This window comes from Canis lupus, chromosome 23 (genome assembly GCF_048164855.1).
Source record: "Canis lupus baileyi chromosome 23, mCanLup2.hap1, whole genome shotgun sequence".
NCBI classification, from domain to species: domain Eukaryota; kingdom Metazoa; phylum Chordata; class Mammalia; order Carnivora; family Canidae; genus Canis; species Canis lupus.
In genome coordinates, this window is record NC_132860.1 from 22,452,019 (window position 1) to 22,465,486 (window position 13,468).

General features: G+C 40.7%; 2 protein-coding genes across 2 annotated transcripts; one reads left to right on the forward strand and one right to left on the reverse strand.

Annotated features, from left to right (window-relative positions):
- Nucleotides 1-2,226: 2,226 nt before the first annotated feature.
- On the reverse strand, nt 2,227-6,197 carry OR52B6 (olfactory receptor family 52 subfamily B member 6). Its single transcript, XM_072795180.1, has 2 exons — nt 6,150-6,197; nt 2,227-3,219 (listed from the first exon to the last, which is right to left on the reverse strand). The coding sequence occupies exons 1-2, from the start codon at nt 6,195-6,197 to the stop codon at nt 2,227-2,229; spliced, it is 1,041 nt and encodes a 346-aa protein (XP_072651281.1).
- Nucleotides 6,198-12,198: 6,001 nt separating this feature from the next.
- LOC140615263 (olfactory receptor 52H1-like) lies at nt 12,199-13,146 on the forward strand. Its single transcript, XM_072795181.1, has one exon. The coding sequence runs from the start codon at nt 12,199-12,201 to the stop codon at nt 13,144-13,146; it is 948 nt and encodes a 315-aa protein (XP_072651282.1).
- The last annotated feature ends 322 nt before the right edge of the window (nt 13,147-13,468 follow it).

The following is a 13,468-nucleotide window of genomic DNA, read 5'->3' on the forward strand; positions in this document are numbered from 1 at the left end:
ACACAAACTCCAGCTATTTTATAACAGTGATAGATTTTTAAAAATATTTACTTATTTATTTGAGAGAGAGCAGGGTGAGGGGAAGGAGCAGAAGGAGAGGGAGAGAGAATCTCAAGCCGATGCCCTGATGAGCACAGGGTCTGACATAGGGCTGGGTGCTTTATCCCAGGACACTGAGATCATGACCTGAGCCAAAATCAGGAGTTGGACACTTGACTGAGCCACCCATGCACCTGAATGGTGTCAAGTTTGATAGCAATAAAATATCCATTGAAACACCATTTATTTTGTTATGTCAGGCTAATCTCTTTAATAATCAAAGCATCTCTGAAGTGGGTGTTACTACATTTTATAGAAAAGGAAAGGAAGTTTAAAGAGGTTCAATATATTGCCTAGAGACAAATAGCTAGTATGTACTGAATAGAGTGACTTCCTCTAAGTCAACTCTGTGTGGCTTTAAAGCCTTTGTGGAACTTGGGGAAGATAGGACTCCTAGTAAGCACTGGGGCCCAGGGATTCAGGCTCCATTTAAGTTTTCAAATACTTTAGTATTTTAAAATTTTTACCATAATTACTGACTTTGTGCATATGTTGTTTTGTACCTGTGAAGATAGGTTTAAAAGGCAATTTCCCTTGTGGTTGCTAGATCAAAGGACAAACACATAAGAATTTTCAAGAGATTTCCAAATTACACAAAAATTCTGTCATATTTTATATTCATGAGCAGTGTATGAGAGAGCTTGTTTTCTTAATTCTTTGCCAACACAGTGTTAATCTTTTTAATTTAAGTCAATCTGACAGGTGAGAAATTGAATTTTGGTGTAGTCCTATTTCATTTTCTCTTGTTAATGGTTAGGCATATTCCAATTGACTTTGTCTTCTTTCATCAGACTCTTGATCATTTCTTCCCTACATTTTAGGGCTCCTTATATACTAGGAAAAATTAATCATTCATCTGTAGTAAAATTTGAAAATATTTCTTCACAGTTTTACACTGAATTTTGATTTTGCTTATGTTGTGTTTTCTTTTTCTTGGTTTTGGTTTTGATTTGGGGGATTTTTTTTTTTTTTTGCCAAGAAAAAAAAAGGGAGGCATTTATTATGGGAAGATCATAGGGATATCTCTGTGGAAGAGACATATAAACAGAAAACTGAATGAAAGGAGGGAGTGAGTCATGTAAAGATATAGGAAGAGGGAGTTTCAGGCAACAGACTGACAGTTACCAAGACCTGAGGAGGAGATGAACTTGGTACATCTGCAAAACATCAATGAAGTCTATGTGTTTTTTAGTAGGTGTACCTAAATCAATGTCTACAATAATTTCTAAGTGCATTTAATTTTTATATTTTAAAATTATATTTGGATGAATTCAGTTATTATAAATATTAAATTAATTCTTTTTTAAAACTTGTTCTCTTTCCTATTCCTCTATGTAGAAATAAAATTCATGTATGGTTATGTAATCCTCTTGGGTCTCAGGACAACTTTTTAAAATTCAGTTAGTTAATATATAGTGTATTATTAGATGCAGAGGTAGAGTTCAGTGATTCATCAGTCTTATATAACACCCAGTGCTCATTACATCACATGCCTTCATTATAGCCCATCACTCAGTAACCCCAACCCCTCAACGACCTCCCCTCCAGCAACTTTCAGTTTGTTTCCTATGATTGAGTCTCTTATGGTTTGTCTCAGTACAACTTTTATTATTTATGAGGTAATAAGCTATTAATTAATAATATTTAAAACAATACAAGTAAAACTATATTTGCAAAGCATTTATTATATAGTAAGCACTGTATATATATGCTATGTGATATATATTTGTATATATATTGTATGTGTTGTATATATTCTATAGTACATATTCTTATACACACGTTAAGGAGAAAATGCAAGTGGATGCTTACAAAGGTCTTATTCGAATGGTAGATTTAAACAAATTATCACAATTCCCCTAATCAGTTTTTTTTTTTTTTTTTTTGAGACGGTGGGTTATCAGAAGGTATTGAGTCATAGGTGGAAGTAAGTGGGGTGGGTATTACTGTAGATTTCTAAAAAAAGAAAGCAAAGGGAGATTTGAGTAGAGCGTGTACTTAAATAAATTAGGACATAGATGATAATAACACGGCAATACTTGGAAGATGTGGATATGAGGATAGTGTGAATATAGGAACGACTGATAGATAAAAAAAGGGATTAAGTTGAGGTCAAGTTAGGAACATTTATTTAGATTCCTGGACAAGATGTGAAAACATCTGTTTAACCCCTTCCCAAATCTGCTTGGTCCTCACTCCATAAATAATGGGATTGAGCATAGGTGGGATGACCACATAGAGGTTAGCCAAGAGGATATGGACATAGCGTGGGATGCGTTTCCTACCAAATCTGTAGGCAAAGACAGAGAAGAGGGCAGGGATATAGAAGAGTAGGATGACACAGACATGGGAGCCACACGTGCTCAGGGCCTTGGACCGGGCATTTTGAGAAGGGAGGTGGAAGACAGCTTGGAGGATGTGAATGTAGGAAACAGTGATAAGGATGATGTCCAGGCCTGTGGAGAGTAGAGCAGCTGCCAACCCATACCAGATATTGATGGAGATATCAGAACAGGACAGACGGGCGATGCCCATGTGCTCACAAAAAGTGTGTGCAATGATGTTTATCCGGCAATAGTGCAGGCGCTTGAGAAGAAAGACTGATGGAAACATGATGATGAAGCTGCGGGTCAGGGTGGCAGCAACGATCTTCCCAATGACCGTCTTCGTCAGGATTGTGGAATATCGCAGAGGGTAGCAGATAGCCACAAAGCGGTCAAAGGCCATGGCCAGCAGGACCGCAGAGTCAGCCACGAAGAGGAAATGGATGAAGAACATCTGGGTGAGGCAGCCATCGAAGGAAATATGGCTTGAACCCAGCCAGAAGTTGGCCAGTGCTTTGGGCATGGTGGAAGTGGAGAGCAAGATATCCGCACTGGCCAACATGGACAGGAATATGTACATAGGCTCATGCAGGCTTGGCTGGGAGAGGATGACACAAATTAAAATGCCATTGCCTGCCAGGGCAGCTGCATACATAGTACAGAAGGGGATGGAGAGCCAGATGTGCAGATGCTCCAGCCCAGGGATGCCAATGAGGAGGCAGCCGGCCACTCGAGTGTCAGAGTCATTCACAGCAGCTGGGCTGGTGGCAGATGAAAGGGCCATGATTTTCTTCACCTGTGCAGAGAGGCAACCTAGCTTCAGACTTTGTATATACTAGCAGAGTGCACATAAAGGCTTGCAAGCAGCCACATGGTCTGCACACACTCACAGATCCTACAACCCCTATGGGCTTTGCACAGGTATATTCTCTTTGGATACTTATACAGAGGCTCTGCACAATGTGCACAGTTATAGACCCTGCCCACAGAAAGACTCTGTGCTCTTTTTTTTTTTTTTTTTAATTTATGATAGTCACAGAGAGAGAGAGAGGCGAGCAGAGACAAAGGCAGAGGGAGAAGCAGGCTCCATGCACCGGGAGCCCGACGTGGGATTCGATCCCGGGTCTCCAGGATCGCGCCCTGGGCCAAAGGCAGGCGCCAAACCGCTGCGCCACCCAGGGATCCCTGCGCCACCCAGGGATCCCTACTCTGTGCTCTTATTCAGAGGCTTTCAATATGGTTCTAGGACTTTCATAGGGTTTAAAGACATTGCCAGACTCAGTAGAGTACCACAGGTTCTGAAAAGAACAGGAATAGCTATAACACCAAAAACAATCTCTATAATCTCTATAGGTATGGGGTTTTTTTTTTTTTTTTTTTTAAGTTTATTTATTTATTTTTTAAACATTTTATTTATTCATGAGAATACACAGAGAGGAGAGAAAGAGGCAGAGACACAGGCAGAGGGAGAAGCAGGCTCCACGCAGGGAGCCTGACGTGGGACTTGATCCTGCAACTCCAGGATCATGCCCTGGGCTGAAGGCGGTGCTAAACCGCTGAGCCACCCGGGCTGCCCTCTATAGGTATGTGAACGGTGATGAGCTCTGCAAGAGGCCCAGGCTCTGCACAGAAGGGCCACACCACAGAGCAACTGCCTCTGCATAGCACATCTTGTGGAAGAGTAGGATTGGGGACAATGCAATTCACTGCAGATATTACATCTCTTTCCCCCCATCACAGATGCTCTGACAAAGATGGAGGCAGTCAAGGCAGCCACGACATTTAGAAAGAATACTGGAGGGGATCCCTGGGTGGCTCGGTGGTTTAGCGCCTGCCTTCAGCCCAGGGCATGATCCTGGAGTCCCGGAATCGAGTCCCACATCAGGCTCCCTGCATGGAGCCTGCCTCTCCCTCTTCCTGTGTCTCTCCCTCCCTCCCTCCCTCTCTCTCTCTCTTTCTCTCTGACTCTCCTGAATAAATAAATAAAATCTTTAAAAAAAATAGAAAGAACACTAGATATTATGTGAAACAAAACAAAACAAAACACCAACCTGGGTCTGCTGTATCAACTAGACTGAGTGATTTTGGACAACTCCACTGTCAGTTTTCTAAGTAACATTTTTCTTATCTTTAAAATGAGCGTAATTGTTGTCCCACTGGTATATTACATTAAATTTTGTCTTTGGGAGCCTTATTAAGTTGTGTGGTGCTCCCTGAGTCACCCATCTGTCTCTGAAACATGGTGCTATCATCGGGAAGAAGAAGAAAGGTATGGAATAATGCTTCAGAAGGTGAGGTCCTCAGACTAGTGTCATCAGCATCATCAGGGAACCTGCAGATTCTTGAACCCTACCACAAATCCAATGAATCACTAACTGGATTTGGAGGCAGCAATATACTTTTTAGCAAGGCTACCAGCTGACTCTGAGTCATGCTAAGGTTTGTGAGCCACTGAGACAAGAACTTTTTACCTTTCTTTCCTATGTAGTCTAAATGCCCATCCCTTCTGCTAGGATCAATAGCTTCTCAGTTCCAACTGGTTTCTGCAGCATTCTCTCCGGAAATGCTCAGACTTCCACTAAATCTAACCACTGTTATCCTCAGCTCACATGGTCAGGATGTGGAGAAAATACCGACCATACAAATAGTCTTTACTACAAATTAGGCCACTTGACACCTTAGTCCCATCCAATTATCCTCACAATAAACATATAACTTTTACCACTGCCCAAATTCCTATTCCTCTCTCAACAGAACTTTCCTCCTATATTACCCAGACTTCAATTTTGTCAGAAGCCAACTCCTCATATTATTATTCCACTCTCATACCTTTATCTTATCTCTGCACCCATTCTTCTCTCATTTCCTCCAGTTTTAGACAAAGTGGTATGAATGTTTCTCCTGTGTTTCAGTGGTTCATTTATCAGAACCAGAATATATTTTACATTACCTAGCCATAAAAAAGCTCCTTCAAGTTATTTTATTTATTTATTTAGAGATAATATAAATCAGTTATAATTTTCTATACTGGCAGCAAACTGGAAAATTACATTTTAGAAGTTCCATTTTAATACAAACATAAAAGCATACAAAATATATGTTAAAATCACATACTTAAAAAATAAATGTAATTGAAATTTGCAAAGCCTCTACACTGAGGACTACAAAATGTGGCAGAGATTTTTTAGAACATAAATAGATGAAGATGTACACCATGTACACAAGTCAGAGGACCAAATGATTGTTAAAACATCAATTTTCTCAAAATAAGTCTCCAGTTTGTTTTTTAAATGCAATTTTTTGAATAATTGGCAAATACAAAATTGTATATATTTAAAATATACAATGTGGTGATTTAGAATATGCATACATCTGTGAAATTATTGCCACAATCAAGTTAATTAACATCCATCATCTCACATAGTTACTTTTGTGTGTGTGTGATCTTAAATTATTTTTAAAACCAGCTGGATAAACACACAGAGACACATATCTTTGCATATGTGCATATGTATATATATGCATATGTGTTTAAGTATGTATGTATGTACATATGTCTAAAAGAATAATTTCCCCATCTATTTTCTGAATCCCCTTTCTCTCCTACCTCCTCAGCTCTCATAAAAATATCTTATTCTACTAACCTGTCCCACCACTTACTGTTCTTTCTTCTTTCCTTCAAAGTCAGTCCTTCCATAAATACTTCTTTAGGTTTCATTTCTCTACCCTCCACTGGTTCTTCTCTTGTTTTCTGGCCTTCCTTTCCAGTCTCATCAAGCGTTACTCTGTCCCAGCAGGATGGCTTACTGTTGGTGTTTCCTATGGGCCTCCTCACCACCCACTCAGCCTAACTAATCTGGTACACTGCCTGGGCTTCACTTAGTGGGCATGTGCTAGTCCCTCCCAAATCTATATTTGTCATCTACATTGTTTCCAGGCTGACTTCAGATCCACTTATCCAAACACTTGCCCCACTCCCTGTAACTAGTCTGCAGTCCTCCCAGTCTAGAAAGCAGCCTCCATATAGAAGTCATGTTTCCTAAAGACACTTTTGAGCACAGTATTTACTTGATTGCAGATAATAATTTCCCACTGCCTGAAAGATTCACACAAGTATGTGCCCTGCTTTCTCTGCTAATACTGGATCAAATGCTTGTCTCTGTGCCTGTTCTTCTTTCTCTGTGGTCTTTTATATGTTCTGCTTCTTCTAACTCCATCCTCACTTTTATCTACCCCATTTATAGTTCTCATTCAGGAAGACTTTCCTGAGGCTGAGTCGTGTGCTCCTTTCATGCACCTATGTTCCCCTGCAAATACCAGTATCTCTCTAGCACTTATCACACTGAAATCTTTTCAGGCCCAATATATTGTGAGCTCCTTAAGGGTCGTCGCTGTGTCTTATTTACTGGTGTCTGGGATAGAGTTGACATGTAGTGGATGTTAACAAAAATGAAAGAATAGGTAAGTTTCCACTCACACAGCCACATAAATTCCCACCATCAGGGACACACACTTGTGTCATTAAAATCATGGGTTCACAGTCACAGACCCTCTGTTCTCACACCCTCTTCTAGTCTGGAGCCTGTGCCACTTGTTGCACCCATCCTTCCTCCAGCATCACTCATCATGTGCATTCACCACACATGCTCCCAACTTCCTGGATTGCATCGGGGGGGGGCCCTGAGTAAACTATTCTTCTCTGACTTCAGTTCTACATAATCAACCTCCAAGGCAGCCTTTGTTCACAGTACTTCCCTATTGCTAATCCCTGGGACTTGTGGTTTCACTCCAGTTCAGGCACCCTTGATGTTGCTATGCCCCCTAACTAGGGAGCATCCCTAAGAGCTCCACTTGCAGTTTTCTCTCCCGCAGCCCCTGTTATCAGAACTCCCACTCCTTCTATGCCCAATTGTCTTGTCCTCTAGTTCTTGCTTCTCTCAGCTTTGGGGAAATTACCTGAAAAACTGTTCCTTCTATCCCAATGAATTCCTCTTTTCACCTGTTTTTGAGTCCTTTACCTGATTGTTCCATCCAAGAACTTTATCCTTTATAAATGACCCCCAACTGCAGTAGAATAACATTTTCCCTCTTTGTTTATTATGTCTGAGGATAAAACCCATGTGCCATTTATGATTGTGGCATCTTCCTTACAAGCCAAGGATCAGTTGCTCATCAATATCTCATCCTCATCTGTAAGGTGACCCTTCCAACTGCTCTTCCCCCATCTCACTCCACAAGAAGAACACGATTCACCCTGGCGACCTAGTCCTTTCTTCCCCTTCATCCTTCATCTCTCCTTGAATGTTGCTACAGAGGTGTCCATTCACCTTGTACCCATTCCCCAATATTAATAACCTCCTCTCCATCCTGAAAATATTTGATCTCAGACTTACTTCCCTGAGGCCACCTTCTCAGATCCACAGTTTTCAATTCTGCATTTCGTACACAGCTCAGCCTTCCTCAATATATAGTATTGAGTCTTGAGCCTTGCTTCATAGGTCTTTGTTTCCTCTTCTCCTTTGGGACTATGGATTTTCCTCCCTTGTATGTTCTTTCCTCCCTTAGTTTCAAATCTCTGCCCTGCCATTTGGGCCCATATACTTCCATTCAACACAAGGATTTAAGGCACATAAGGAAATGCTCTGGCATAGAGCCAGAGAGAAGAAATCTATTGATAGACACTAACGGGGGGTGGTGGGACAGTGGTGGTGAGGACCAACTCAGAGGCTCCTCCTTAGCCTGAGAGTTTCCATTGAACTAGTTTTTGCATCTCCTGCCCTAATATAAGCTCTCTTCCATGCCTTCAATCCCACTCTCTCTTCTCTTTTCCTCTCATCCTTTTTCTTGTCTAAAGTTTTTCCTCTAGGGCTTCATCATCTGCCTAGTGTCTGTCTTCAAACTTCTGCTTCTTTTTTTACCTTAATGCTCTCTCTTCACCCCTTCATTGCCCCTAAAAATCTATTGCATTATATGTCCTGAAGGAAAGGATACATAAGGATTATTGGTTTATATAAAAGATTAACTCATCTTGCTTAGAAGTCAAAGATTCTTCAAAGATGTACCTCAGTATAGATAAGTAGAGACTTATATCTAGCCTCATTCAGTGAAATAGGTAATATTAATATCTGTCCTACAACCATATCATTTGGAACTCACCCACATCCATAATTAATCAACTGTCTTTCTCCAAACACTCACATAAATATCTGGGATCTAGAGGGGTTTTTTAGTAGGCTCCATCCCCAATGTGGAGCCCATCATGGGGCTTGAACTCATGACCATGAGATCAAGATCTGAGCTGAAATCAAGAACCAGATGCTTAACTAACTGAGACACCCAGGGGCCGTTGGGATCTAGAGTTTAAAGGGTTATTATCATACCATTCTTCAAAGTCAGTACCTGGAACCTAGTTAACTTTAATTTGTTTTTCTTTCAAAAATTAGTTTTTGAGTGTCTATAAATGACTAGCCTACACAGGCCATACCCTGGAGAATCCCAGCACTCCCTAATTTCTCCTCTGTCCCAAATCCTGAATCATACCATGTTTGTGTATGATGCCATTTCTAGACTAGAAAAACATTAATGTAAACATTTGTATACTAATACTAATAGTATTGACTGGTGACTGGAGCTTCCCTGGAGTCCCTCTGGATTTTAGAGCCCTCAATTTTCAGTCTTTCCATCCCCTGAGAAAAACAATGAGAAATAAAAGGCTATGCTGTCCAGGTGTGTTTGTCTCTTCTGTTTGAATTAAATTTCTTTGTTCCTGTGCTTCATCTCTTGTCTGAGTACCCTTCTCTTTCTTTTTACATGTGCTCCCCAATTGTGTTGTGTTACCTCCTGTTTTTTTCTGTTCTCAGCTTGGAACTATCCTCTTCAAGCCCTTTATTGGTTTCCTAGCATCAGAGTAAGGTACCTGTGAGTATAATCTGCATGTAGTAATAATGATAGGAGTCTTGGGGAGGCAGACTGGGGAAGATCCTGGGAAGGATCCAGGGAATGATTAGGGTTGCTGGAATACTGAATGACCCCTCAAAGATATGCATATCTCTCTCTTTTTTTTTTAAGTCATCCAGCTACCTTTCTTTTTTCTTTTTTAAGATTTTATTTATTATTAATGAGAAACACACACAGAGAGAGAGAGAGAGAGAGAGAGATTGAGAGAGAGAAAGGCAGAGGGCAGAGACACAGGCAGAGGGAGAAGCAGGCTCCGTGCAGGGAGCCTGACTTGGGACTTGACTCCAGGTCTCCAGGATCAGGCCCTAGCCTGAAGGCGGTGCTAAGCAGAGCCACCCAGGCCGTCCAAGATATGCATATCTTAATCTCTGGAATCTATGCATAAATTATATGTCAAAGGAGATTTATGGCTGCTAATCACTTGACTAAAATATAATGGGTTATCTGGGTGATTCTGAAGTAATTGCAGTAGTCTTTAAAGGAAGAGGGAGATAGAAAAGTTCAGAATCAGAGAGAGATATGTGACTATAGAGGTTAGAATAATGAGACTTGAGAAAGATTCAATCCCTTCTATTGTCTTTGAAGATAGAGGAAGAGACAATAAGCCAAGGAAATGTGTGTGTGTGTGTGTGTGTGCGCGCACACACTTATGTGTGTATTCAAAGTATATATTCAATATTTTCTGGCCCAAATAGGACACAATGAAAAAAAAATAAGTGAAGAATGACAACTTGAAATTTCAGTTTTACTCCTGAGACTGTATGAATGGTTATTCTATGTGAAATCTTGCTTCCTTTTACTCTGGACGAGGCATAGAAGGACAGAAAGTTTGTCCTCCAGGAGAGTTCCCAATCATTAACAGAAGATGCTCACATATCTATAAAAGATAATCCAAAAGAATAAGCAGGAAAATAATGTAAAACTCAATATAGTCATCTGATTCTTTGTTTGGTAAAATGATTTAGAGCTGTGATTTTATAAGCAGGGGAATGGACTGCATGTTTCAGGATTACTGAAGAACATGTCCTGGAGACATCAGCGTTGGTAGAATGAAGAGCAATAAATAGAATTTACAGATTTTTTTTTAAAGATTTTATTTATTTATTCATGATAGACACACAGAGACAGACAAAGAGGCAGAGACACAGGCAGAGGGAGAAGCAGGCTCCATGCAGTCGATCCCGGGTCTCCAGGATCGCGCCCCGGGCCAAAGGCAGGCACCAAACCGCTGCGCCACCCAGGGATCCCGAATTTACACATGTTGAGAGAAGACAACATTCCACTGATGGAAAAGGCAACAATCCAAGCAATGAGATGTAGGAAAGGGGGAGAAATCTATGAAGGTCTATATGGACACCTCGTAGAGAGGAATGTGAGACACATTCACATAGGTAGAACTAAATTATATGGTTTATGTATACAATGGAATATTACTCAGCCATTAGAAATGACAAATACCCACCATTTGCTTCAACGTGGATGGAACTGGAGGGTATTATGCTGAGTGAAGTAAGTCAGTCGGAGAAGGACAAACATTATATGTTCTCATTCATTTGGGGAATATAAATAATAGTGAAAGGGAATAGAAGGAAAGGGAGAAGAAATGGGTAGGAAATATCAGAAAGGGAGACAGAACATAAAGACTCCTAACTCTGGGAAATGAACTAGGGGTGGTGGAAGGGGAGGAGGGCGGGGGTTGGGGTGAATGGGTGACGGGCACTGAGGGGGGCACTTGACGGGATGAGCACTGGGTGTTATTCTGTATGTTGGCAAATTGAACACCAATAAAAAATAAATTTATTAAAAAAAATAAAACTATTGACTGCCAGGCAGGGGATAAAATATTTTCTGTAGGTGTAATGGAGGGGGAACTACAAGCTTTTAAACAAGGTTGTAAGCAAGGTAATTTCATATTTTTAAGAGAGCAATCTGGCAACATGAGATAAAAACAAAGATATTGGAATAACTGGGATTCTTATTGTATAGCTCTAATTAGTGATTAATGGGTAGGTGAGGAAGTGGAAAAATGGAGTAGTCAGATCAAGCAGGAGTTTCAAAAAGGATCAGAAGAACTCAAAGATGAGATATGGGGACTGAAGGAGGAAAAAGAGCCTTAGTCACCCCTCAGATCACCATGTTCCAGTGATGGGAGAGATTTGTGATGACAAAGTGAGGTAGCTGGTCAGGAAGTTGGCAGATGGAAGGAATTATGAGTTGTTGATGGGTTGACAGAAGAATATTTGGGTGGAAATTTTCTTCCAGATATCAAGGAAGTGGAGCAAATAGACAGCAGTAGATTGGCTTGCCAGAGTCCTAATGATGAGCTGGCAATGAAGAATGCAGATTTGCTAATTTGACCTGGTCCCTATTATTTCTTTGAATGGATACCTCAGTGAAGATATTACTGAGACTCATGCCAGGTAGGATATTCAATACTTACATCTTTGAGAAATCTCAGAGTGAATTACTTGGTGGAGGCAAGATAATCTTGGAAATTTAGTTGACAACACAGGGCCAGTAATGATCCTAGATCATGGATCTGATGGTACACGGTCCCAATATGGTAACAATACTGTTATGGTAATATCTGTAGACAGGGAGTTATTCGTTTAATTGATACCTCTTGGCAGCCTTTGGTATCAAGGTATCAAATGCTGTGGAAATTGTGACAAAAGGTAGGTTGTGTTTGGCCTAGTGTTTGTTATGTGATGGGAATAAATGGATCTTAGTTCTGGAAAAGACTTAAAGGGAATTCACTGCCAGCCAGTTCCAGGAATAAAGTAGTATATTTTATCCTCAAGGAATTACAATTACCATGATGTCCACATTGAATTTAACAAGTGTCAATCCAAGTGTCTTCATGTTGGTGGGGATCCCAGGACTGGAGCAATTCCACATCTGGATTGGAATTCCTTTCTTCGTTATCTACCTGGTGGCCCTTGTAGGTAATGGCATCCTTCTTTACCTCATCACTATGGACCACAACCTCCATGAACCCATGTTCTTCTTTCTCTCCATGTTGGCCTCTGCAGACCTCATATTATGCACCACGTGTATGCCCAAAACACTTGGCATATTCTGGTTGAAATCTCAGAAAATCACTTTTCCTGGCTGCCTTACCCAGTTGTTCTTTCTTCACTTCAGCTTTTTTCTGGATTCAGCCATTTTGTTGGGCATGGCGTTTGATCGTTACATGGCCATTTGCTCTCCTTTGAGATACAGAAGTGTTTTGACACCTAGGACAATAGTCAAGATCATGGTGGGCATTGTGGGTCGGAGCTTTAGTGTCATTCTGCCTGTTGTTTTCCTGGTGAAGCGTTTGCCCTTCTGCAGGACGCGAATCATTCCTCACACATACTGTGAACATATAGGTGTGGCTCGGCTCGCCTGCGCGGACATCTCCATCAACATCTGGTATGGCTTTGCTGTGCCTGTAATGACTATTATCTCAGACCTGATCCTCATTGGTATTTCCTATTCTCTCATCCTTCATGCTGTTTTCCACCTTCCATCCAGAGATGCCCGGCAGAAAGCCCTCAGCACCTGTGGTTCTCATGTCAGTGTCATTCTCATATTCTACACACCAGCCATGTTCTCGGTCCTTACTCATCGCTTTGGCCACAATATCTCTATCACCTTTCACATCATGTTTGCCAACCTCTATGTGGCAATACCTCCTGCACTCAATCCTATCATTTACGGTGTAAAAACCAAGCAGATCAGGGACAAGATCATCCTTCTATTCTTTCCTAAAGGGATGCAGTGACCCTGGGCTGAGCACATGGAGAGAAAAATTGTGGGAAGTCTGATTTAATAGAATTTTTTAAGTAAATCAGTAGCAGGAAGACCTTCAACAATGGACTCAATTCCTATGAATTTCAAGGCCTTAATTATGTAAGAGAAAATCATTGGTAGAACTAGAGGAAGAGAGGTAAGGATTTTTCAAGTCCCTAGAAAATGACAGACATCAGATGGAAGAATCCTAATTTTCTACAATCAAAAACTTAAATGCAAAAACTGTTTACTCTTTGTTTCTTTTATCTTGTTTCAATGTCTTCCTCAAATAAATTTTAAGAAGTAAAGAAAAG

What these genes read in the sequence shown, in the direction of transcription:
- OR52B6 (XM_072795180.1), bottom strand. Translation starts at nt 6,197, where the DNA reads ATGAGACTGGAAAGGAAGGCCAGAAAACAAGAGAAGAACCAGTGGAGG. An exon ending in AAGAGAAGAACCAGTGGAGG is followed by an intron (nt 3,220 to 6,149) that starts GTAGAGAAATGA and finishes CTCTCTGCACAG; the next exon opens with GTGAAGAAAATCATGGCCCT.
- LOC140615263 (XM_072795181.1), top strand. Translation starts at nt 12,199, where the DNA reads ATGTCCACATTGAATTTAACAAGTGTCAATCCAAGTGTCTTCATGTTG.